The sequence below is a fragment of the Aythya ferina genome (genome assembly GCF_964211825.1).
Source record: "Aythya ferina genome assembly, chromosome: 3".
NCBI lineage: Eukaryota > Metazoa > Chordata > Aves > Anseriformes > Anatidae > Aythya > Aythya ferina.
This window is the reverse complement of record NC_140298.1, coordinates 3,161,980-3,188,060: the sequence shown is the minus strand read 5'-3', so window position 1 is coordinate 3,188,060 and position 26,081 is coordinate 3,161,980. Positions and strand designations below refer to the sequence as shown.

The following is a 26,081-nucleotide window of genomic DNA, read 5'->3' as shown; positions in this document are numbered from 1 at the left end:
GTCACACTGCATTCCTATCATAAGTCATCACTGATTGTATTATTTGTTTTCTATACTCACAACTTGATATGCGAAAAATCTAGAGAAGTGTTGAGTGTTTGCAGCTATGACTATGGTCACTGGAGGTGATGCTTTAATGCAAAGAATCCTTTAAAGCCTGCTGAAGGGATTTCAAGCTGAGTATTCCAAACTAAGGTTTTCTCAATTTCTTATTTTTCTGTATGGAAACTCAGAGCGAGGTTTTCTAATTATGCATTTTGCTGGTAAAATCAGTAATGTTTTTGGGCTGCTCAGTTTCTGTGGTGGTCATTAAAGAGAGCTGAAGGGAGCTGGATCATTACGTCATGCAGTATCTCTCTGCCAAAAACTGACCACGCTCCCACCTGAAAGTAATGGGGTGTCCTGGGACTGGAAGTGATTGCCAGGACCTCAGTGCTGCGAGGGAGAGGAACCCAGCTCTAGCTGTTGGCTTTGTGTGAGTTCACATTTGATGGGCCTTCCACCAGCTCTAGCTCTAGCTACCTTGTACAGCTACTGTAATATAACTGTGGATAATAATCACATCCCCTCTTAGGCTGCTTTGCTAGTCAAAGCAAGTGAAACTTTTGACTTTTCCTAATGATGGACTCTCCATTCTTTGTCTGAGAAATGTTTTGTCTTGGATCTGATTTGTTCGTAGCTTAAGGCAGGAAGGGACCTCTGGAACCCCTTTCTCAAGCCAGGTACCCAGAGCAGGCTGCCCAGGACCATGTCTGGGTGGAAATATCTGTTTTCTTGGGAAGATCTGGTCAGAATCCTGTGCAGTGTTTCAGCTTGAACTGTGCATTCACTAGTGCCTTCTGTGCTGACTTCATAAATCCCCTGTCACCCTACAGACTGAGGGAGCATAGCTGCAAAGGGATCACTTTCCAGCCAGTGCAACAGATGTAGGCAATCCCATAGAAAGAAATAACATGGTTCAGTTAAAGACTGTGATATCCACTTGCACAACAGACTACGTTTAGGTTTTGTGACTATTCTCATGCTGGTAATAGTCCTAACCTCTGCTAGCTACTAATTACTGCTAGTGTGGGAAACGGATGTCAGTGCCTCAGTAGTTAGAAGTAACATGCAAGGTTTATATTAGACGTTAAAATTATCTTCATTTTGTTTTAAGCTGTTGTGAAAGATTAAACTGCCACAGTGTTCTTTATGTTTTTATAATGTATGTTTTGCCTGATGGCCATGGAAACCTAATAATTACAGAGGATGGTGTAACTAGTTTAGTTTTGCTAGTGATTTTTAGAGTCAGGTGGGTAGCCAGTGATGACATCCTGAAGTATGAATGTCTTATTTTTCAAAGAATATTTTACATATTTCATACAAATTCTAATGCACTTGTACAAAGGTTACCAAGAAACAGAGAGTTTGTGCTGTGTAATATTATTAATGACTATCTTGGTGATGTATAGATAAAAATAAAAAAATAAAAAAGCATGATAGTGTTTTAGAAAAGAGTGTTGAGCAATGACCAAAGATCAGTTGGTTAATCAAATAAAAAGATAAAAAGGAATGTTATAGTTTTCATGGTTTGCATGACAAACATGTGATGTATTTAAATAACTATAGATGCATTTATGTATATAGCAGGAGACAGCTGGCTACATCAATGAAGCATGCAAATAAGATCAAATGAACAGTGCATTTAAAAAAAAGATTTAACTACCTTTTTAAGGAACATCATTGAAAAATTACAATTAGTATTAAAATTAATTGGATTTTAAAACTTATCTGTGGGTTATAATCCCTTGATGTTTCTTTTTTCTAGTGAAACCCTTTGAATTCCCAGAAGATAAAGATAAAAATGATTATTAGAGGATTTATCTGTATGTGATATAGAAAAATGTAAAAAATCAAAATGGAAAGCAACTGTTGCAAGTACCAGAAAATTATGCTATTAATTTAAGTGTCATCAGAGCACAAAAGATCACATTTCAGGACTGTGTGAAAATTATTAAAATACTGGAAATAATAGTACTTAAGATGAAGATATTATACTCTAAGATGTGGTTAAGTGACTGACACTATTATATCACTTCAGGTATTATAAAAGTAACAAAATGCTTTTAAAGATAATAAGCGTTACATTTTGAGATTGGCAGTATTCACACTTTTCTGCTTAAGTGCTTTCCTACTTTAATTTAATAACAGCAGGAAAAAAATGTAGCATTTTATTTCTAAGCTGCACCATTTCTTTCTAGAATATGTATGCATAAAGTATAAAAACTTACTACGTATAAAAATCATATTTTTCCGATGGAGAAATAAATAAATATATATATATATATGTAATTACTTCTTTCTGTCCAGGTGAGAAAGGTAGAACATAATCATTAAATATTAAAGGAGACAATTTCATGTATATTTCCTGTTACTGTTATTTGTAGAAAAATACCTCTTCAGAACTGATCGTTTAATATTCTTTTTCTTTTTTTTTTCTTTTCTCCCTACTTGATCTCCCTTCAGTGTCTTCTTTTACCATTTTTTTGACACCTTCACTTTTTCCTGTTGTAGCTTCATCTATCTGTGTGAAGCCTTGTTTTGACTGCTTGGTCTGCTCCCACTGGTCTGTTCGTGACACTTCCAAATTCCTCCACTCATTCCATTTTACATCAGACTCTAGCTTACTTCAGCTCAAAACCTGTATGGAGTTTTACTCCAAATAAAACTCATCTCTTGCCTCCTTGCTTTCTTCACCTCTTCTTGGTTCCATAAATTCAACTTCATGTTTTGTACCTCTAGGCATCTGCATTTTAAAAGGTGTTAACTTGACTGCTGAGTGTTTTCTCTACTTGAAGAAGCCATTTCCTCTACAAATAATTACTTATTTTTTGCTCAGTGATGTTTAAAAGACTTTTTTTTTTGCATTGCTGTTCTGTCTGTTGTCCTGTATAATCACAGATTTTTTGATTCCATCTAATCCACTCTCAAATATTGAAATCCCTTGAGTGTAATCCTCTGATTATTGCATGGTTTCTCCTTCTCTTACCATATTTACATGGTTTGAAATCTAATGTTAAGTACCTGGCTTAATGCTGTTTAATTCTGAGACCTTTATGATGTTATTTGGCTATATATCATAGCTTTTTTTTTTTCCCAATCTACCTTAGTGGGCATTTCTTTGTGTTACATCGTATTGCTCAGATGAAGCAGGGACAAACTATCATAATATTAGAAGTGTAATGGTAGATGATGCTGATTTTTACTTAAGCTTTACAGTAGTTTGTTACAAGTTATAATGGAAAGGAATAGTTGTTACCATTTTTTAGAAAACTTTCCTTAAAAAGGGAGTCTAAAATACTTTCAAATCCAACTATAATGTATGTATATCACAACGTGTTAGAATTACCAGGATTAGCGAAATTATTTGTACTCAGGATACAGATACACTTAATTTGTGGTATTTCGATTAAAAGAAAAAAAAAAAAGCATTATTATATAAGGTTCAACATTTTTGCTAACATACTATTATTGGATGGATACTAGATTTTAACTCCTGTTAAATTACCTACAGGTTTTTTGTTAGTTTGTTTGTTTGTTTTAATGTTCTGTATATCCATAGGTAGAAACTATATAATATGTTTAAATTTCTTCTTTTCACAGAACTCCTTAATAGACATCCATAATCAGTTCCTGGCAGCATTAGAATCACTGAAAGAATTCTGGGATGCCATGGATGAAATTGATGGAAAGACATGGGTGCTTGAGCCAGAAAATCCCACACGGAGTGCTACAACAAGAAGAATTGCAATAGGTACAAAAAGATTTGAAGGAATCACATGGGTTTTAGAAGTAAAACTCGGGCTGTTATTTGCTCTGCTTATCTAATCAGGTTACGTAAACTAAAAGTAGGACTTAAATACAAAGTTAAGAGTTGTGTTTTTTAAAAACAAAAAAAAACCCACATTCTATCTGAATACAGAGCCTGCTTAGAAAATTGTTACAACTTTATGGTGTTCAATATGAAGGAAAAATTCTGCAGGAAAATATTGTGTATCTGCAACTTATGAGCACCTAGCTAGAAAAAATGATGACTTTTGTGACACCTCTAGGAAATTAGTATTTGTAAAAATAGAGCTTAAAAGAAGCCCTCGTCTCATTCACAAATTCCAGCATTTAGACAGACTTACTATATTAGATGGATCCTGTCCAGGAAGAGTGAAAGGAGAATTAGAAGGAAGTCCAAAGGCAGAAAAGCTAGGAAGGTGGGTTAGGTAAAGAGTGAGGTGGAGAGATTTACTACATTGATTTTACTGCTTAAACTCCTTAATACTGGCTTTGCTCTTGTCTTTTTGACTATAAAAGATGATGAGGAATTAATAACATTTACATCTCTATTACCTTTAAAACATCACTAATACTTCAAATTGATTATAACATTAATTTAATTTCATTATTCAAAAATAAAACTCTAAGTGTTAAAACTAGTCTTATATTTTTTTAGTAAGTTGATATTTTTAATTATAGTCCACTGAAATTTAAATAGAAAAACTTTATACTGATGTTTTGTACAATTAATTTGGATACCTACCAACTTCTTAATTATTTGTAGTAATGAAAAAAAAAAGCCTGAAATAACTAATTTAAAACTTTTCTAAAATAGTTAATGTTTCAATTTTTAAGTAGTTGATTGCAAAGAAAAGCTTCACATGTGAATTGCTTTCTCTCATTTTAGGGAACAACGTTTCAGTGACCATAGAGGTAGATCCCAGGCATCCAAACATGCTCCCCGAGTGTTATTTTCTTGGAGCAGATCATGGTAAGCCAGCAGACACACGCTGTTCATTTCACTTTTAGAATCTGATCTCTGGTGTGCAAATACTAGTGCAAGCTATTCCGGGCTCCTGGGGTAAACTCTGCTTAAGCGGAGCTAGGAATTAGGCTATGTGCGTAGGAGAATTTTACACAGTAGATGCTGTCTGTTTTTTTAACAGCCTAAATACCTGGCATGCTGCTTTGCACTGAGTGATGCTTTTCTCAAGTGCTTTCCTAACACAATTCACAGGGAAATCTTTATCCTACAGATGATTACCCAACCATGTTTATATTTTAATATAATTTTATTTATAAAAGAATCTACTACATATGTCCTAGTATTATGTGAACATATTTATCTTTTATTCTACTTCCCACAGTTTTTTGCCAACTTCTTACGGGGAAATAAATCATATCTTCAATCGTATGATATTTTAAAGGCTAGTATACAGAATTTTTAAAACTAAGGGCAATCATTGACTTAGGTGTCTCGAGTAATTTAAAAAAAAAAAAAGCCAACAACAAAATACACCTTGCCCTTCAGTGCTGAAACATGAGGTAGAATTTGGCAGGGGACAGAAGAGGATCCTAAAGATACTATAATTATTTATGTACATTTTTTGTAGTGGTTAACCCTTTGAGAACTAAGCTGAACAACAACATGCACTTGTGGTAAGCATCTTTAGTAATACAGGTTTAAAACTAAAATGGTGTTTGCTGTTCTTAGTGCTGACTTTTTTCTCCCTCTCTCCCATTTGCAGGGACCCCAAAATCAGTTTATTACAGAACTTGAAAGATGTCTTAGAAATTGATTTTCCATCTCGTGCAGTGCTAGAAGAAAGCGTAAGTTGCTTTTTGTTAATGAACAGTTGTTATTTCTGAGTAAGTAAAATTTAAATGGTCATTTTATAACTGCCAGCAAAAATAAGAGACTTAGAAGAGAGGTAATTGGATTAATATATTGTCATAAGGACTTCTGAACTTCAAGCAACAATTGTCAGAGCTTGTTAACCTTTGATTAGAGGTGCACACTTTCCTGTGGCCTTCATAGCAGTAAGGCGATTAATAACAGGCTTCACTATTAAAAGGGAAAGAGGAAGTTCCAGAGTAGCTAATGAGATGTGGAAAAATCCAAACATTCTGTTATGGATGTTGATGACTTAAGTTCTAATTAGGTAGAGCTGCTTAGAGGGGACAAGAGGCCATCCAAATACTGGTGCATTTCAAACAAACTTGGAATTAATTTTTGACAATGCTGTAACACTGGATTACTAGCTTGGCTTTCACTCGTGACATTTTTAAAGTAATATCTGACTGCAAGGTTTTGTGTCTAAAGCCCAAATACAAATTGTGTTTGATGAAAAAGAAATGGTAAGGCCCAAGAGCATGAAAACACTTGTCAAACTAGATGTAATGCAGGGAGAAGATAAAATATATCCAAGCAGTCTTGTATGTCCAGCAACTACTCTAGCAGTTAAGACCATAATGTTGTAAACATGTTTAGTGATTCTAAATAACAAAAAATGCAAACCCAGAGCCAGATAGATGAAAATGTTTCTCTGTGTTCCATCCCTGGTTCTTCCTTTCCGTTCTACTGTAAACTAACATGTGTGTTTTAAGGATTTTACTAAGGACTGTGGAATCTGCTATGCCTATCGACTTGATGGCACTACTCCAGATCAAGTATGTGATGATCCCCGATGTGGACAACCTTTTCATCAGGCTTGCCTGTATGAGGTAATTAATGGAACAAGCTTGTTTGTTAACACACTGACATCCTAAAAAATAAGCATTTCACACCTCAAGTTTCAGATGAAGCAAAATCCCATAAGGATTGCTAGAAAAGCCACTGTGCTTTCTCTTGTGTTCTAATCCAAAATCATAAAACAAACAAACAAACAAACAAAAAAAACCTCGCTGTGGAAGGGAACCTGCCCTGCTTTGTGGTTATACAGACTGGCTTGGCATGCACCAGGTCAGATGTATATAAAATGAACTCTATTTGCAAAATCCTCTGCTAATAGACAGTTCTTAAATTTGATATGAAAGAAACGTGAATTTTAATTCACTTACTTGTGTTACAGTGGCTACAAGGTCTTCCTTCGAGCAGACAGAGTTTTAATGTCATCTTTGGTGAATGTCCATATTGTAACAAGGTAAGGAAATCCGGTGAAAATGAGTGACTGAATTAAGAGATGTATGCTAGCCTTGATAAAATCAAGCCATTGTAAAAAGGCTTTTGTAAAATACATTTTGCAGCTTTTATCTTCCCTTTACTCAGTGGGGTAAAGAGAGAATAGTTTAGACTTCCATGCAGTTAACGCATTGGTATTTAACTAAAGATCTTTGGAAACAGAGAAAAGATTTTATGATAACAAGTACTTTAGCAACATACTAGTTTTATAATAATCAAATACTACGCTGTTATCTTTAATGATACTTCTTTTAATGTTGCTGTAGCAAAAAATTAATTTCCAAAAAAATGAATCCCAACATTCATAGTACAAAACATCCCAAAAATAGTTTAGTGCATATGGAACTCTATTCAGTGCAGATTTTGAAAGTTTAGGGTAACTTGCTTTTAAAAGATGTATTTACGTTATTATTTTAAAAATCTATTTTCCAAGCCCCTGACACTGAAATCTTCCATGAAGAAACTTTGAGAAAAACAGCATGATGGGAATACTGCTGCGCTTAAACAGAAGACAATGAAACAGTTACATCAAGTAAAAGACAAAGAAAGCCATATTAGAAACAGAAGCGCAAGTATAGCTATACTGTAGTGGTATCTTTCTTCAGTAAATGCAATTCTAAATATAGTTGATATAGAAAGACCAGGTTCTTGCAATGATACTGGATGATCTGTAGTAAACAGCTGATATTGGTTGTTCTTTCTGAATTCTGAGAATGTTGCTTGGGGGTAGAGTGGTGGTAATTCTCTTCCTGTGTCTTTCTGCAGGAAAAAAAAAAAATTACAACCTTGGTATTTGAATGAATGAGATGTGAATCAGATAAGGAAAAAAAAAAAAAAAAGATGCCAAAGATCTGGGTATTTAAATTATTCTGAAGAAAGCAATGCAATTCTGACAAACTCTTAACTCTTGGATTTGCAGATGTATATTAAGTGTATAACATTAAGTATGGTTAAACACCATTTAAAGAGAGAGACTCTCTCTTAATTAAATTAACAGCTGAAAATCTTCTATATTTATTTTCCCAAAAATGTTAATATATTAAAAGTCTTTACAGTGTTCTTATTAATAAAGACTGGAAACCCAGCCAATACTCTGAAATTTGATTTGCTGTTTCAACTTGTGTAACTTTTTGCATTTTATAGTGAAGCTAAACTTCTCCTGATTTATGATAGATGGCATAAATATCCTATTAGCATGTTCTCTGCTGCAGTTGGATAGGGTGATTGGATTTTTAGGTCTACGGAAGCAATGGTATCTTTAGCTTACCGTTTTGACTTTTATCTTTGAAATAAATCCATAAACACTACTATTTGTTTTGTCACGAATCCAGAACTTTAAATTTTACCTTTATTTTCCACTGTGTCTGAAAAATGTCTACCTTTGGTTTCCTCTCCATGATCTCACTCACAACGTATTATTTTTTGTGAATACATCCTGCTTAATTTCAACTATAGCAATATAGCTTTGTTGGTGAACATTTGTAATCTAATTTGTATTTTTCTATTAGAAATTTCCTGTCTTCATTATCAGCTGCCTTATTCCTCTTTCAGATTAATGACAGACGTGAAAAAATGGGCACCCTCTGATAGACAGATACTATGGTGTCTGACATAACACTAGCTCATAAGTTTTTTCTTCTCTGGTTTTTGTTGTTTCCATATTCTTTTCTAGACACTACTTGTCTTTCACATTCTCTCTTTCCCAGTTTGCCAGATGTCCTGTCTCTCACAAGCATCCTACTCTTTTTGTCCTACTCCTCTCATTCAGGTGTTCCCCTTGTGGCACAGAACTGTTTCTCCTTTTTGTTTATACCTAAACTGTAAGGGCTTTTCAGCAGCATCTTACAAAGCAAACCCACTCCATCTTTCTCATCTTCTTGTTATTATCCAAGCAGCTATCTGATGTTTTACTGAATGTACTTCCCTTAAAAGATAAAACAGGGAGAAACAACTTTCCCTCCAAGTTCTGTATTCAGACCTTTACCTGCACCATCTACTACTATTAAGAGCAGGGTGGCCATCCCATCCAAGCGTCTAGGCCACAGCAAGGTCCCTGCAGTTAACTCCTCCAGGTGGGTGCCTAACAAAACTGCTGGGATTTGCTCTCTGGAGAACACTCGACAGACACTCATTACTTCAGCTCCTACATTAGCCATTAGTTTTTTTCCCTTTTGTGCATGAAGTATCCTCCTGAATTTGCATAACTTTACAACTATAAAATACAGTTTTCCTGTACCAATCCCCAAAATTACATGAAAGAAATTAAGAGGAGGTCTGCAATACGAGACTGTCAATCCTGCCCCTTTTTTTCCCATCTCCAGTTTTTCATTTCAGTCTCTTAAATGTTATAGGACATCCATTTTAACTACAGAACTATTCTACATAGATGAAGCATTATTAATCATACTGGAACAGAGGATTTGCTTTTAGAAAGGCTAAACCAAAATGCAAATAATAATCTAATATGCAAGACCTGTGATCAGTTCAATTTCTGCAAAATGTATTTTTTCTTCTTCCCATAAAGAGGGAAACACAAATCCCCACGTTACACTCCAGTGTGAAGAGCTACAATCCATGTGGTGTGCCTGCTGTTCAAATGAACAGAAGTTACAAGGACACCAGCTCATTTTTTTTTTTACCCTATGTAATGCTGTAAAGCCAAATGTGCCTCTCTTTCTGCATCTACACCTATCTTAAGGAGTAAAAGTAGCTTTTAAACAAATTATACAGGAGGAAAATAAATGGGGGGAATGCCACCTTTTTTCCTTAATATTTTTAAAAATTTTACACTTAAGAACCATGAAGCAGCACTCAGAATATCTTCACAGAAACAACGGTACTGTGTCAAAACTCCAGAGACTTTTCAGAATCTGACTACCTTGCTACTAGCCAAGACATCTCCAGAAATTGTTCTGCTCACCACTTTACTGCCTGATGCTCTCAGGTACAGCTGTGCTTTTTCTGCTTCACTCTCCTAACTTGTACCGGAGTCTCCAGGCAGTGATCAGCAGACTGCTTGAAGCAAAGAATTTTGTATTAATAATAAAGCTGTATCAAAAGTTGCATTTTTGTGCTTATTAGAACTTGTCTTCATTTAACAGTTTATTTTCTCTATAGGAAAGAAACAAACAGCTGAATTTGCTAAGATAAGCTCTGTAGAAAACAAAGGAGCACAGTATGTTCATTAAGATGTACCTTATTTTGCACTAGTTTTTACTAAAACCTTGATTAATATTTTTCATTCTGTAGAAACCCATTCAATACTTTTATGCAGTAGTTACTAATAATATTTGAAGTGAGTCAGTTAGCTTCTAAAATCCTCAGATTAAAAAGTCAGAATTCAGGAACTTAAGACTGCTATCAAGTTTTCTACTATGTAGAAAACGTAACTACTAAAAGTTTCTATCAAGAAAAAAAACAGGGACAAAAAAAAAAGAGATTGTTTCCCAACACTTGTATCTGTTGGGCATGCACACTGTTCCAGTGCTTTACTACAAAGGTATAGAAAAAAATTAAATGAATGTTAATTTAACAGCTGTGTGACCAAGCAACCACACACAAACTTCTAGTGCTTGTGGCAAACATCAAGTTTGCATACACTTAGTTTCGGGTTTGTGTGTGCTGCTGGTTTTGTTTCTTTGTTTTTTAAACTCTATTTTAATAAAGCTCAACCTTCTTTCTCCACATGCCACACCTCTTCAAAGGTAAAACCAAAAAACTCACCTTTTCTGGGTCAGGCTCCTGAATTGTGCTGTTCAATTTAATTGGCTTCTCCTCAGCCTGGAATTGCCTGCGTGGAGCTTGGGGCCTGCTTGGATAGTTGGAGTCTTCCTCTTTCATCTTGATTTGCTTCTTTTGCACTGGTTTTCGTGAAGGCTTTGGTAGGTGAACCTGCTGATGGACAGACAGTAATTTTGTATGCTGAAAAAAAAAATCAGCAGGATTTACCATTTTTACAGGTACCACTCTGATATTTGAAGGTTGGAAACAGGTAAGGATAGCGTCTTGACTGCACTTACTACCTGGGCTACATAAGAAGCTTCCAAATGCTTCAAATAATACAAGCCATTAAGCATATGCCAGCTTCTGCTGGTTTGGGGCTTAATGCTTGGCTTTTCTCAAGCACTCTTTTCCTCTGCCCTTCCCAGGAGCTGGACACTGAGCTAACAGCACACGAACTCCCAGAAGATACCATGCATTTACAGCCATGCCAAAATCCTCACCTGCTGAGGCTCTGGTTGGGGAAGCATTCGGTGTAAGTTATTTGGCTTTTCTTCATCTGGGAGTCGTCTGCCCGTTACCGCAGTACAGGCCTTGTTTGGGCGCATGTATTCGTTCCCTTCCATCTTTTTTTGCTTCTGTTGAACTGGTTTTGGCACAGGCTTTGGTAAGCAAACCTGTTGATGAACAGACAGCAATTTTGTTTAGTAAAAAATATCTCCGTATTTTAAAAAGAAAACCGTTCTAACTTCACTTCAGTCCTGAGAACACAGAATGAGAATAAGCTTATATCTTTCTCAGAAGAATTGTTTTCAGCATTTTAGTTATCAATAAATGTCTTTTCCAAGCAGTACAACGTTAGAGCTATGCTGTATTTTGGGAAGTACAAAATAAACTTGAGCTATACATTTCAAAATATTCATTAATAACCTTTATTGGGAATGAGGCCAATAAGTCACTGTTTGTATTATTAAGTAGAGCTGAATGCATTTCATATCACTGGATTGAGTCAAATGCAAAACTGTCTAAAAGATAATCAATAAGTCTTTTGGCCCAGGTAATCTAATTTAAGAGTGAAGTCTTATATTCTACAGTCTTCTGAAATGTAATTGGGAATACACGGTAAATAGTTGCTTGAGTTAATGCAAGTTTTTCATAGTGCTGCTCTAAGCACTGGGTATCAAATGATGTCTGTTTTTGGCTTTTGTAACTTGGAAGACAAATGTAGCCAAAACACAGGCTGTATGCCACATGCCTTTGGTACTTCTGGCACGCTAATAACTCTGTAACTGTAATGTTTGCATATGGTCCTGTGTGCAGCAGCTGTATCTCAATATAGCAGCTAGAAAAGAAATAATAGGCTTCTTTTTCTTACTGCAAATTAAATACATATAGGAGATAGAAATTGCACAACCCAAATAGCATTGAAAGTGCCAGTAGGCACTTCATAGAGCTGAATCCAAAAAACCTTTTGAGAAAAAAATCCATAGTTCTATTCTGTGAAAATTATTAATGTTTAGAAACAGAAAGGTGTATCTGTTCTGAATGCCAACTCAAGCTAGTTTCAGTCAGTCTACCTCAGCACATAACACTGTCCAGAGCCCTGAGAAAGGGAATTACATATGCAAGGCTCAGAGCCACACTGACAGTTAGCTGGGTTTGGGTGCCCAAGCTGTTTTCCCTGCATCGTGGCATCATACTGCATCGTGTAAGAACTGCTGATCTTGTTGACAGCTAACCCTGCTATCTCTACAACATACACATACTTTAAATTACAAAATCACTTTCAAAAGAGGACTTATAGCACTTCTTAATATTTATTGTATGCTTAAAAATTACCATCGTCCATTACTAGTAAAGTGACAAGTCAGTATTGTAATTATTTTTTTTAATATGAAATTTACGGGATCTAGCAACTAGTCAGCTGGCCTTACCATACTTCATTTGGCCCTGATCCTAGCACTTTCACTGTAGGTGAGAAAGCTGAGAATATTTATCCAGTGCCAAAAACTGTGGTAAGGAAGTTTGAGAATTAACCTAATTAATATTTTATCATCTTTTTGATATGTAACTGAAATAAAGTGCTAGTATGTGGCCACTGTTACACCTTTTATGTCACTCTAAGACAAATTTGATGTACTATACAGGAGCTACATCTTAAAATTCAATTCTGTAGCAAGTCCTCACATCACCTTCAAGGAAAGCTGGTGTTACAGGATCTTCTTGCTGGTACTTACGGGTGTTTACTGGTCCTCAAAAGGGGATTAACCTAAGATCACCTCTTTCCTGCACCAAACAGGTACAAGCGGAATCAGACAGGTTGTCTACAGTCTGATTCTGCTCATAAGCAAGAAGTGAGGAGCCAGGGGTTGGTTTGTAGCAACTCCCCCTATTTTTAGGTTGCCTTTTTAATAGGAGGAATATCTGGTGAAAAAAAAGGAGAGGTGGAAAGAGAACGCAGAAGTGTGAGATGAAAGGAGTCAGAACTGGAATAACTGCAGACAGCATCACCAGGAGCTGCAGTGAGAAGTACCCGCCTGCCATCGAACACTGTCAGGACTGTAGCACCGAAGTGCACCAGGCCTTGAATACTCTCCAAAGTCAATAGCCACAGATTGAATATTGGATTTTCTCAAAATAGCAATAAATTTAGAGAAAGTTCAGTTACCTGCTCTCTCTACTCGTATTTAAGTGCCCTTTAAGTCCTTTGAATAACCCTAAAAATTTCCTTTCTACAGCTGTTTTGCAGTGACTGTTAGGGGAAGCTTTTCCATGTAAGCAGCACAGCTGGCTGAAGAAACATACTCGAGGAAAAAAAATAGGTGGTCACTGGAACAGCACCAGAATTCTTATTATTCCAAAAAGTACAACAGTCAACATAAAAAGTTCTCTGAAAATGTGATGATAGGTGTCAAGATCTAGCAATATGCAGACTCTCTCCCAAGTCAAGAAACAATTCTGCTTAAGCCTACAGCACCAGAGTGCCAGGAAGTGACACTCCACAGTCGTGGATTTTTCAGTAGGGTTGTGCACTTGCAAACAGTACGTGCTACAGCAGCTTTTACAGTCCAGAGGTTTTATCTTTTATGCCACCATGCTGAACAAGTCTTAGACCAGGCAATGAGAAGAAAACAGTTTTACTATCCAGTATCCAGCCCTAAGGAATCAAAGATACGTGCACCAGAGATCCAACCAGATCCACTGGAGATCAGTTATCAGATACCTGCTATTTCAATTAACTTCAGAAAACAGTACAAACTGGAGAAAAAAAAATCATCTCAAATTAGTGAGGACAACATGGTCACCATCATAGCAAGGGAAATTCTGTCATGGAAATAGCTTTTGGTTTCGTTAAAAGACAAAAGTGGTAAAAACAGAAAAGTCAATAAAATTGCTAAAATAAGTATCTGTAATTACCAAGATCAAAACCCAGTGCCTTTTTATTAAACATGAACTTTTGTCCTGCCTTCCGTAATACGTAAATAGTGCTGACAATTGGTTTGTGAGGCACTTGCTACAATAAAATGTAATTGTATCATGAGAGAAAGGTGACAATCAGGAGATCATGAAAAAATTACATATTCTCACTGGTGGTTAATTAGCCATGCAAAACCCCCTCAAACAGATATTCTCTTCTATTAGGAATGATTACTATGCAGGCCTACAGATGTCAATACCACAGTCATTCAAATACTTCTTTCCCTACTAATTGAAGGTTGTAAAGCTCTGGTGCCAAGGTTTTGCTTCCAAAGAGCTAATTTATGACTAGAAGGATATTTTATGTCTTCAGTTGCAGCAGCTACAAAACTCAGCAAATCAGAACCATCTGTGCACTGATACTTGAATCACCATTCATCTCGCAGCCTATCAGTCACATTAGTTTGCATCCTGCATTCTTGGCTCACGTATACTTGTGATGGTCCAAAGTTCACCAGAAATATTAAAAATGAATGGTACCCTGACCCTGCCTTATTGCACACGCATCAGAGACAGAAATGGGGCTTTTGCATACGGGTAGTTTCAAGGCAGAGGTATGCCAGGACTGACATTTCACAGCAAGTCCAGTAAGACTGCTAATTACCTCAATCTCCACTTATTAAAACACGGTGTTAGTAACCATGTAGCTTCAGACTTAAAGGTACAAAAGGAAAACATAACACGATAGCTGTCAGTTTTCAAATTCCACGTTAGTGTATCACTGCATACCAACAACGCAGTTAAATCCCAGAATAATACCTCCTTCACATTAGTGGCTGCAGGAGTATAAAAGCAAATGACAAAGAAGAGCTTGAAAGTAAGAAAATGAATTAAATGCTTTCACTAATAAAGGTAACTTTGCTTTTAATCTGGAAAGAAGGAAAAAACTGGCATTCAGGCTTTTCTTCAAGATGTTGGTGAACAAAGTCCTTGACTTCCCCATTATCCTGAAAGTAAATCATTCTCCACAGACCTACTACTTTGAAGTGAGAGGCCGTAGGTCAAAAGGACTCATGACAGTTCTTCCTCCTTAAGGGTTGACATCCCACTTTTTAGCAAAGCCAGGGGAAACAGGAATTAACAAACACGATGTATTTAAGGCAAAAAGAAATGCTGTGTCAGTCTCATTTTGCAATATTAAACTACTTCCTCTTCTACAAAAGAAAAGGCAACAATTTCGGAAATAATCCCAGAACTCTCTTACTTTTGACGCTTCAGCAGTACGATTTCGTCCGCATCCTGCAGTGGAAAATTCCAGAGGGCCATCGTAGCGAGTTCCACTTGACTCTAATCCATCCAGCAAGATTTTCTTGAGCACTTCATACTTCGGTTTTTCATCATAAGCTAAGTCATAAACACATGCCAAGAACTTGGATAGTTCACCTGTGGAGTGTATTTTAAATGTAAATTTCACTTGGTGTAGACCTAGAACTTCAAAAGAATTTAATTCCAAAATGGATGCCAATCCTATGCTGCCAAACAAGATGACAAAATTTCAGCTGAAGACAACACTCAAAACAGAGCTGACAGTATCTTGTCTTTACAAGATGAGAAAAGGAAAAGATAGACTTGGATAAACAAGCTAACCCTTAAGTGCTATCTCTTGTTATGCATATGCAGTAATTTGTGTGGTACTGAAAGTTATCCAAACATAATTAATCAAAACACTTCATTGACAAATACTGGACAGTTCTGTATAAAACAGAAGCAGTTTCTATATGAAGGATCGTAATACCACTTTAAATATTAAATACTCTCAACAACTCTGTTTTAATCTGCATAGATATTATTCTTAGAATACTTTGGAGAATAGGAGAATTTTGTTTTTACTTCTAATACTCTGACAAATAGTGGTTTTGTTTACATACTAATACAGTCTAACAGCAGCATTATTTTGCTATCACTATTGAGTGGTTCTAGAAACAAGGAAACCACTGAATGTGCAGAAATAATGCTATTAGGAAAACATGGGGGGGTGTGGGGTGTGCGGGTTGTCAAACTTTTATTTCAGTTGAAGACCCAAGTGTATCCTAAAACTGAAGTGCTTCACCAGATATTAGCATCTGGTAAAATCCCAGAAGTAAACATTTACTAAATATGTATGTACATCGTGAATATATTTTATGTAATGTGCCCTGCATTCCAATCATTCAAATACAGAAATGTTATGAAAATAAGTAAATAAACCTAAATAGATCCTGACCTTTGAAGGAAATGTGCTGTTTTCCCTAAACAAAAAGGGGTTTTCCCTGGACTACTTGTGTATTTCACTGAAGAGACATACAAGACAAACCATGCCTTCATTTGCTTTTTCAAACTCAAAATACTACGCGATAAAACTTTTGTAGACAGTTCCTTCTGCTGTAGGACAGGTACTGGTTCCTGACACCCTGGATTTCATGTGGCTGAGATCTCTTAAGTCACTCTATCGCATGCATCACAGATGAGATTGATTATGATTTTTGCACTGCCACTCACGAGGGCTGAAAATTTAGCTGGCAGTGCCTGTATTATCTGCTTAGTACTTGCTTATGGGACAATGCAGGAAAGCAGCAACAGAAGTTCCTGCAATAAAAGCATTAAGTATCCTTAATCACTAAGTATCATTAAGCATCAAGAATCATTTATTGTAGAGTGACCAGCGTTCAACTCATCCAGAAATTTACTTTCTGTCCCTGCAGTAAACAAGCCTTCAGGTTAAAAATGCTTAAAGTATAATAAGCTTGTACATGAAGGGCACGATCCACTTCCACTGAAGTCAGAATTGTTAGTCCAATTAAATTACACCCTAAATTAATGAGCCTGACATACAATCTAACAGTGAGTATTACATAACTACCCTGTTATCAGCTAAATACAGATACAGCAGGCTGAATTCTTATGCTGGACATACATGGATCCACAGAACTTCCACTGTAGTGCCAGATTTTACACAAACAGGATAAAGGAAAACTGCTCCAAACGCCTCCATTCACGAATTACATGTATTTTGTACTATTTGTTATCTTAATACCCTATTTAATACAGAACATATCTTTGAGCATTGTAGAGATTTCTTTACTAATTCCCTCGTCCCTCAGCTTTTAATGCTCATTACCAAACCTTGTATTCCTGGATTTGGCAAGGGACACATCCGAACCTCGTAAAAAGTTGCTAATAGTGGAAACCTCACCCTGGTTTCTTCCATGTGCAGGAAAGAAGTCACAGCTACCTTCTCCTCCGAATTGAACTAGCTCAGCAAGTAAACACAGGAAGACAGAGGAAAGAGAGGGAAGCTTAGTGGAGGAGAGTAAGGATGTGGACAGGACATCAAAGGACTTTGGGAGCAAAAAAGGAAAGGAGAAGCTGAGCCCCGAGTTTGATTTCTAGGCTAGACAGAACTGAGCTGCACGATAGGAAAGTCAGGTGCTACTGACTCGGATACTCTCAGTTTGTCCCCAGGTCAGAGACTGGTAGCACTGCGTGACTCATCTGAACACATCTGCCTAAAGGTGCAAAGCATAGCAATGAAGTTTAATAATTGAAATTCAAGAGTTGGTTAAATTTCTGTTACTTTTATTTTTCTTCTGCTTCTCCCAAATAGAGTAAGACATTTAAGTCTTTTTTGTAACAGACTGAAAAGCTATATGGTAGACACTGTAAGCACACTTACTACAGCTGCTTCCAGAAGAATTCCATTCCATCACTGAATCTGGGAGCTCATCCATAAGTCTGAAACAACATGAGAGTGCAACAATTTAATGTGGTTTTGGAGCAGGTGATTCTTCATTTGGGATTTAGGTAGACAGCAAGTCTCAATTCCAAAGGGAGTGGACCTCCAGGATAGCTAATGATTCACAGTTCTGCTTTTAAAACAAGATCTCCCCTTACCAGCTATATTTTTAACTCTTTAGAGACTGCTGATTTCAGCAAGACCTGGCCTGCAGCTACGACTGCACTTTTAACATTAAGTTTTCCTTCATAGATGTTTTAAGCTTTCTAGAGAGAGAAAAGAAATTCCTTTGAGCTGAAATAGCTTGTTCTGATTTCAGCTTAATGATTAATATTTGTGTTTTGAAATTTAAGAAGCAGTTCTGGTCTGCCTAGTAGTAATTTAACATCAGATTCTTTCTGCCATATAGGCTCACTGGCAGCTGGGTGATGGCTGTCAAAATTACAAGCAGGCAAGGCAGGGACAGAGAGAGGGAGAGGGAAGATAAACCTCTGTGAGTCCTGTGCAAATAAATAAAATAAAATAAAATAAAATAAAATAAAATAAAATAAAATAAAATAAAATAAAATAAAATAAAATAAAATAAAATAAAATAAAATAAAATAAAATGCAGGGGCATAGATCTAATTCCTATCCAAAAACAGAGATAGCAAAGAGAATTGGAGCTCAGAATGAATCACACCCTAAAAGATAGGTGAAGTAATACCAGCTCTTATCTTTGAGCAGGCACGCACCCCAATTTCCTAGCACCTGGAGGAGCCTGCAAATACACCAGCCCTCTTGCTCTGAGTGAAATCTATTAGTGCAGCCTAGCTGCTGATGCTGTTAAAGGATCCTTTGTTTTGTTTTGTTTTAAGGAGTCATAAAGGTCCACCAACAAGGAACAGGATACATTCTGAAATGCATAAATTGGGGTACATAGGCTAATAATCTTCAGTTCCATAATCTGGTCAGCCAGGCATTTCAAATTAATTGGTTTGGCATGCAACAGCTTCCCTGAGACCCGAACTTCAGCCAAGCTCTGCCAACACACGCCTGAAGGATGGAATCCACCAGGCACGCCTTGGTCTGAGACCTGCTTCTGTGGTAACGAAGGGATGCTGCCAAGGTCAGGCCTGTGAGTCCCACCCCGTGAAGCTATCTCTGTAGGCTTGGCATTTTGTAGCAAACGGAAAGAGGAATGGGATTATTTAATGTACAGCTCCTTGGAATGCACATCTCCACACTGCAGTCACTTTGTTTTCCTATGCAATAAACACAAGTAATCTCAAGGAAAAAATTACACAGTTCATTAAAAAAGTACTTTAGTTCCTTTTCTTATTCTTAAGACCTTGCACTCCTGACAATCTTTCAAACCAGGATCCAAGGCTAGATGGACCTTTAGTCTCACCAGGAGCTGTTCTTTAATACCAGAAGGAGGTTTTTCAATTTGGGGGAATTATATATTTAAATGTACACATTTTCCTTTTATTTAGCTTAAATTCTAATTCAAATGGAGACTCCCCTCCAATTGTGGCATGAACATTTCTGATCTCAAGTACACCAGCAGTCCTTAAATACCCTCTTACCCATGCACAGCGGCCTCATCACCCCAGGTACTGGCAGCAAAGACTTAAGAGCCTGTTAGGAAGGGATGAGACAACCAGTGGACAGCAGAATTTGAGGTCCTGCTCTGACTCCTGCTTTCCAAATGCATCACCCTTCCAGGCCTAGCCCTGTCTTCATCCCAATCACACAGACTCACAGCAAAGGGCTGGTGTGCTCAGAAGTGATCTGCCTGTGCTGGTCACGTACTTAGAAGTGACCAGGTAAACACCTACACAGTGATGACTATTTCCAGCCTTTAAAAACAGCACAGGCACTCAGAAATAGGTAAGTTAAAGGGGAACATTACCTGATACCAAGGAACTTGATTCATTAAACTAAAAGGATGTTACTGCTAAATCTAATCTATCATTTTCTGTACATTTCCTCCTAAGAACGTTTGCCTGGCATCCTGAGAATGCAAGCAATTGAAGGGTTAATTGCACAGGAAGAATTAGCAAAGCAGCTTGATTGATTAAATTGATTTAACATTGAATTGTATAAGTGTTACCTTGCAGGGGGTTGTGTAATGATCAGAAGTTCTAAAGGAGAAATATTAAACATAACATACGATGTCAACATTTACAGATGCAATCTGTATTATCCACAGTCTGCAGGCTAACCTTTTTCTCTGTTGAGAGCTGATGCCACACTGAATTTGCAGATTGATTTCTGTGGATCAGCTATCCCTATTGTGTACCTCTGTTGTGACTTGCCCTACTTAAAAGTTTGCTGCCTTCTCCAATTGTGATGTTACATTTATGGATAACTACTCTTCTGTATAGCCTTCTACAGGCAATGCTGTACCACATACAATTAACTCTCTCAAGTCCCGACTGTGAAAGCAGTGAAAGAAAACACTAATACACTCTGTTGCTTTAGTAAGCTCTAACGAGTCATGCTGGGAAAAAGAAAAGATTTTAAGCAAATTCTTTAGTATTTTGGTATTTAAATGTTTGTAACATCAGTAGGCTTGTATAACATTAAAAACCTACACAAAAACATCTAAAAACCAGGTATCAAATAGCAAGTTAAATATATTCAATACACATCTGAAAGAAAACTTCCAAGAGACTTTTGTACCACAGTCTCTACAAAGCACCCAAGAACTTCAGCGGAAACCTACAACATCCTTCCGCATGTGCAGTAAGGCACGCACTTGTTCACAGATGTGTGCTTTAAAAAGAGCATTGAAAAAATACCTGGCAGACAAAATGACTGAACTCTGCAGCTGAGTTTCGTATCTCTGCAGCAGTACAACGTAAAAATGTGCGAGAGGGTCTACATGCACATGGAGTTCACGTCTTTAACTGCTTCTTACACCTCCCTATTCAGGAAAATTGTTTTAGCTCTCTTGTAAGGTGATACTCTACAGGATGTAAATTGTCCTTTTCAGACCTGTTTTAAGTGATGAGGATGTTGTAGGGCTCTGGGGTGGTACATGCGTGTGTACGTGTGGGTTTAGTTTTACTTTGTTTTCGCAGTCTGGACAGCCACGGGGTCCTTCAGGTTCTGCTCCCAGGGTAGTTTCCCACATAACCATTGCAGCATGCAGTAGCCAAGGATTTCAAGGTCACCTCGTCTGGATGGGGCTAAAACAGAAAGGGGGAGAAAAAAAAAAAAAAAAAGATGAATAATAAGAACCTCTTCTTAGGAAACAGAAAAGACGTTGATTGAACTACTGTCGATGAAATATGAAAAAGCCAAATGGGCAAAGTGTTTTGTTTGTTCAGCTGTATTAGGCCTAAAACGCCCAGGCTTTTGGCCACAGTCCACAGACAGGCAGTGACTTGTTGCTGTTGAAGTAAGGGTCACTTTCCTCACCTCCTCCAACTTCATCCTTCCTCAGTCTGGCCTGTCACATGGACTTGATCCCCATGGCCTCTGACATGATCCAGACAGCCCATAACTGAGTACCAACACTTTCTCAAAGAGCCAAGCAGTAAAACAAAGAAATAAATGTCTGCTGCTAAATTGCTAACACATGTTCCAGGAAGTCCATGGGGTCCACATTGGTCATGCAGGGACCCCGTGAGTGCAGACTAAACACTGATGGCCTTTCCTGTTCTCCTACAGAGCTATTTGAACTTGGAAGATATGACAAAACTGCCATCTAGTGTACATTTACACACCAAAGTTGTCTGCTTACAAGTACTGTGAACTGTTTGTTTAGAGAGAGCTGTAGCCCAGGCTCAAATACACTTATGGTTTAGCAAGTCCTGGGTAAACTTGCCACTACCTGTTTCTAAAAAGGAAGATATTTCAGGAAGAACTTACTCTCACCCCGCACACCCCAAACACATCTATTAACTACAGAATAAAAATACAGTAGATATAATTCAATCAAAAATTAGCCCCATCCACAAACATCTCCTGTGCAGAAAAATAAGTAACTGAAGTTAATCTATATATTGACCTTTCCAAGGGAAAGGGAAAAAAATGTGATACTAACACATTCGCTCTTGCTTACTGCTAGTCAGAGGAAGCCAAACTTGAAAAATTTGAACAAGGAGGATTTTTTGCGATGTTTCTGTACACATCTGACTTACAGCCTATGGTTTGCAGGACAAGACAACACGGAACCTGCAAAAACACAAACTGTTTATCAAGACTAAAGACAGGCAGATGTATAAGTTAAATTTATGCTTTTCCAAAATGAGTTTGAACTTTCCAGGAATGAAAGAAGATTTCAGATTTGCTCCACACTTCTTGCCTAGAGTAAAGACTGGTAGTTGAGCACAGTGCTGCTAATCCAGTTGTAAACAGATATCATATTTTATGGGCCTTCATTAAATAAATTCCAGAAAGTCACTCAGCAAACTTATCTTTTAATTTAAAAAGTCATCTGCTAAAAGCTATGGTGCCAACACATCATAACTGTTTCTTGTTACCGTACACGCATTATTGCGAAAGCAGAAGATAAGTTCTCATGCATTCTCTATCTGAACTGCTATTAGACCATGGGATTATTAAAGGCCCTTCAATCTAACAGAATGCTACACTGTCCCTCGGGGGTCGTTTATTTTCTGCACTAGATTCAACAATGTCCTAATGCAAGACTTGGCTCTCGTATTAAAATAAAAACGCAATCTCTACCACTTGCTGTTCTGTAGTGATTTCTTCCGCCATAAATCTCCTGTTAACCGTGGAACAAGTCCATTCATACACATGTGTTCACAACTCCTTTTTCCATTATGGCAATTCCAGATTAGAACCATGTAAGCCAGCATTTTTGATTGCAGATCCTCTAATTTTCACTCGGTGCTTTTCTGGCACCTGCTTGCGTAAGATGGGCTACGTAAAGTGGCCTTCTGAGAAAAACTGTCAGAATTACAATAGGACACTGCTATCCACTGAGGGACTAATTGATATAAATCTGTAAATAATGCTAAGTCAATTAGGCTTCAGGAGCTAACCTAAGGTTTTCTGACAAAGCAGTCCCCAGAGAATAAAGTTTACTTCCCAGTCAGAGTTTGGCCACGACTAATTGCCGTCTTCCTCCCATCCAGATCTTCCAGCCCTTCCCCAGCTAATGCTAGAGCAAAGCGACCACCAACGGGGAGATGGGTGCAAGTAAACCTTCGCCAATACGTTCCTAAAGCCACGGCACTCAGCTGAAAAAAATACACACACACGTGTAACTGAGCCATACATCACTCGAAAATAAAAGGGGAAATGTTTTACAGAGAGATGGTAAATTCCCGTATCACTTTATCTCCCAGGTCACTGCAAGTGTTACTGCATAAAGACTTTTACATGTGTTTTTCATAGATCCACATGAAAATGTCAGCATTTGATTGCTTGGTTGTACAAGCTTATTCTTTCTCTCTGCTTCTTTCCCAGCTCAGTACTAGAGATGCTAACTTCCTCAACTTTTTAAATCATTTTGATTCTAGTTATAAAAAAAAAAAAAAGGTATTCAAACAGCTAATTTTAATGAACTAATATGATCTATAACCGATGGAATAATTAGATTTTCACCCAAATAAAGCACTGATCTATAAATTTCAACTATACGTTTACTTGAAAAACAAATCTGCTAATATAATTGGAGATTACAAGAACCCTTGGTAAACATCAACTGAGAGATGTGAATCTGGCTTCATTTTTAAATGCAATAGCCAGGCAAAAATACAACAATTTTGCTTGATAACTTGGCACCATTACAAGAGCATATATTCAAAATTATATTTAAATCAAATTATGTTATTTCACTGTAGACTAAAAATCTGTAGTTTTTTCTTTCTGTATATATACTTGATTTCTGGTTTTCTATTAACTAAGATTTTTTATTATTATTATTTTAGTCTCATCTGAAATACTACTTAACAGGAACATGTTGGCAGTATTTTATTTCACAATATTTTATAGTTTAACTTTTTAATTTGAAGATTTAAGGCCAGATTCTGTCCTCACTCCTGCCAGAATAAATCAGGAACAACTCCACTGAAGTTAATGAATTAACAACCACGTCAATGAAATCAGAGTCAGGCCATAAAAAGTTTTATACACACTACAAACATATACTCAACATGCAGGCACAGGGCTGAACAATAACTCAGAATAACGTAACTGAAGCAATTCACCCTGAGAAGAAAATATATTGTGTATCTTCATATGCTGGATTTGGCAGCTATCTGAGCCCTAATATAAATTCAGATTACTATTTCAAAATAGAACATAAATGATACCACAGCAGCCACGCTATGCTCTCAGTGCTACACTGCTCCCAAAAAACTCATCTTAAACCCATGTAAAATGGGAGTTTTCCTCCATGGCCCTTATTTAGATAACTTTGTCAAGCCTTTTGTAGAGATCTAGGAGGCTAATGAGCAGAAGATGAAATGTTTTTTCTATTATTTTAATTAGCACTGTTACATTTTACTTTCACCATTACTGTTTCTTTAGATTGGGAGCTTTTCGTAAAAAGGATCGTTTTAGTTGCTTGCATTGTGTCTGCATGCAGTGGAATCTCCAATTCCCACTGGCATTACAGCACACAAATTCATATTAAATCACAAACAAATACAACTTATAGCAGAGCCATTAATCCAAATGCCCATAAAGGAAAGGAGCATTAACATGACCATGGAGAAATATAATTATGTTAAAAAATGTCTCATCATAACGTTTTAATAAATGAACTGCGCGTGGTACCATTTATTTATTTTTTTAACTTGAAGGTGAGAAGATAAAAACAGACAAACACAAGATTTGCCAAAAATCAGTTCCAGTATGAGTGGCAGGTGGAAGGAGGAGCCCAGAAGACGTAATACCGAGGTAACACTTCCCCAGCATCCCAGCCAGTCTCGCGGAGTTCGCTGCAGCAGTACAGTGAATTACTGAATTGAGTGGATAGCTACAGGAAAAAGGTTAGGTAAATACAGTAAAAGAAAGAAGTTAAATGAGTTTTTATGCCTGCAGGCCATTCTATAGGGAGCGAGCCAGCGGGGGCCGGGAGCAGTCCCTCCTTGCCTCATGTTCAGTTCTGCACCGTCAGCTTGGCGCTTTGTTCAAGCACTCCCCGACAGCAACCACCACCATGCAACGCTGGAAAGAAAAATAAATCCAGTGCAAACACAGCGCTGCCATAATTGGACTACAACCCTTCCAGATAACTCAACCTGGGGCACGGCAATGAGCAACTTCCTCTGTGCCTTTGGTCCCTGTCCCAAACCCGAATCCCGCAGCTACACGCTCAGCTGCTTGGATGGCTGACAGGCACGAAGCGTGCTGCAGCGCTGGCAGGAGCTCCTGAAGCTCTTGGCCCACCGTGGGTGGTCAGAGGGGCCAAAATCAGCCTGGCAGTCCTGAGGGTTCGCGTCCTCTTGTAGCTGGAGCACAGCTGGCCAGCAGCCCCGGCCTCGGGATGCTTAACTCGCCTCGGGAGCCACGGATGCAGCAACACGCCTGCTCTGCCCTGCCGCGTCTGAGCTCACGAGCACAGGACCTCACTGCAGAGCCTCCTAGCTCCTCGTGCACTGCTGGTGTCCGTAATGCTCTGCTGCAGCTGCAAGAAGAGAGCGTGGGCAGGATCCTCCTCTACACACAGGCAGGGAGCGGATAAAAAGTAGGACTGGTGAGATGGGAGGTGCTGAAGAGGGCTGGGGTCCTGACTCAGGGATTTAGAAGTTTACGTAGTGGGAAGATGTTGGGAACTTCACCATAGGTCTGAGAGGGAGACAAAATGCTGGTGGCAAGAGGTGGGCTACCTGGTCAGATGGAAGAGGTCCCAAGGCTGCACTAAGGAGAACGCATGGCAGGGGCTGGGGACGGGAAGCTTTACTCCTCCTTTACATCTGCGTGGAAAAAATATATCACACAGGTGAGGGGCTGGCAAGCAGCCGTGAGGTTCACTAACTATTTGAATTCCTGGTGTAGAGCATGAGAAACCCAAACTAAAGAAAACAGCCAATTCCAAGCCACGCTCATCAGCTGTGCTGGAAACAGTGATGCTCATCTTATTTTTGCTACTTCTGGCCATTCTTGGCAGGACAGATAAGCTTGCAGAGGTGGTTTCAAGAACCTATTCAATCTTTTCTCTTCTCCTTGCTAAAGCCTGACTCTTCTTTCACTTAGAATGACCTTCTGCTCCCTCTT

At 37.8% G+C, this 26,081-nt stretch overlaps 2 protein-coding genes across 8 annotated transcripts in view; one reads left to right on the top strand and one right to left on the bottom strand.

Annotated features, from left to right (window-relative positions):
• Positions 1 to 8,295, top strand: part of FANCL (FA complementation group L) — a 29,817-nt gene extending 21,522 nt beyond the window's left edge. For all 3 annotated transcript variants that reach the window (XM_084514601.1, XM_084514603.1, XM_084514602.1), the window contains exons 8-14: positions 3,643 to 3,793; positions 4,715 to 4,798; positions 5,421 to 5,466; positions 5,556 to 5,637; positions 6,415 to 6,531; positions 6,879 to 6,950; positions 7,422 to 8,295. In XM_084514601.1, coding sequence (XP_084370727.1) covers positions 3,643 to 3,793; positions 4,715 to 4,798; positions 5,421 to 5,466; positions 5,556 to 5,637; positions 6,415 to 6,531; positions 6,879 to 6,950; positions 7,422 to 7,457 — 588 coding nt within the window. In that variant the 3' untranslated portion in view covers positions 7,458 to 8,295. The remainder of the gene's footprint in view (positions 1 to 3,642; positions 3,794 to 4,714; positions 4,799 to 5,420; positions 5,467 to 5,555; positions 5,638 to 6,414; positions 6,532 to 6,878; positions 6,951 to 7,421) is intronic.
• Positions 7,219 to 26,081, bottom strand: part of VRK2 (VRK serine/threonine kinase 2) — a gene marked incomplete at its 5' end in the record, with an annotated part of 46,842 nt that continues 27,979 nt past the window's right edge. For 2 of the 5 annotated variants that reach the window (XM_084514600.1, XM_084514597.1), the window contains 6 exons: positions 7,219 to 7,747; positions 10,712 to 10,882; positions 11,212 to 11,385; positions 15,390 to 15,568; positions 17,838 to 17,896; positions 20,953 to 21,073. In XM_084514600.1, coding sequence (XP_084370726.1) covers positions 7,517 to 7,747; positions 10,712 to 10,882; positions 11,212 to 11,385; positions 15,390 to 15,568; positions 17,838 to 17,896; positions 20,953 to 21,073 — 935 coding nt within the window. In that variant the 3' untranslated portion in view covers positions 7,219 to 7,516. Of the gene's footprint in view, positions 7,748 to 9,908; positions 10,001 to 10,711; positions 10,883 to 11,211; positions 11,386 to 15,389; positions 15,569 to 17,837; positions 17,897 to 20,952; positions 21,074 to 26,081 lie in introns of all 5 variants that reach the window. The other 3 variants (XM_084514598.1, XM_084514599.1, XM_084514596.1) reach the window with 3 other exon arrangements.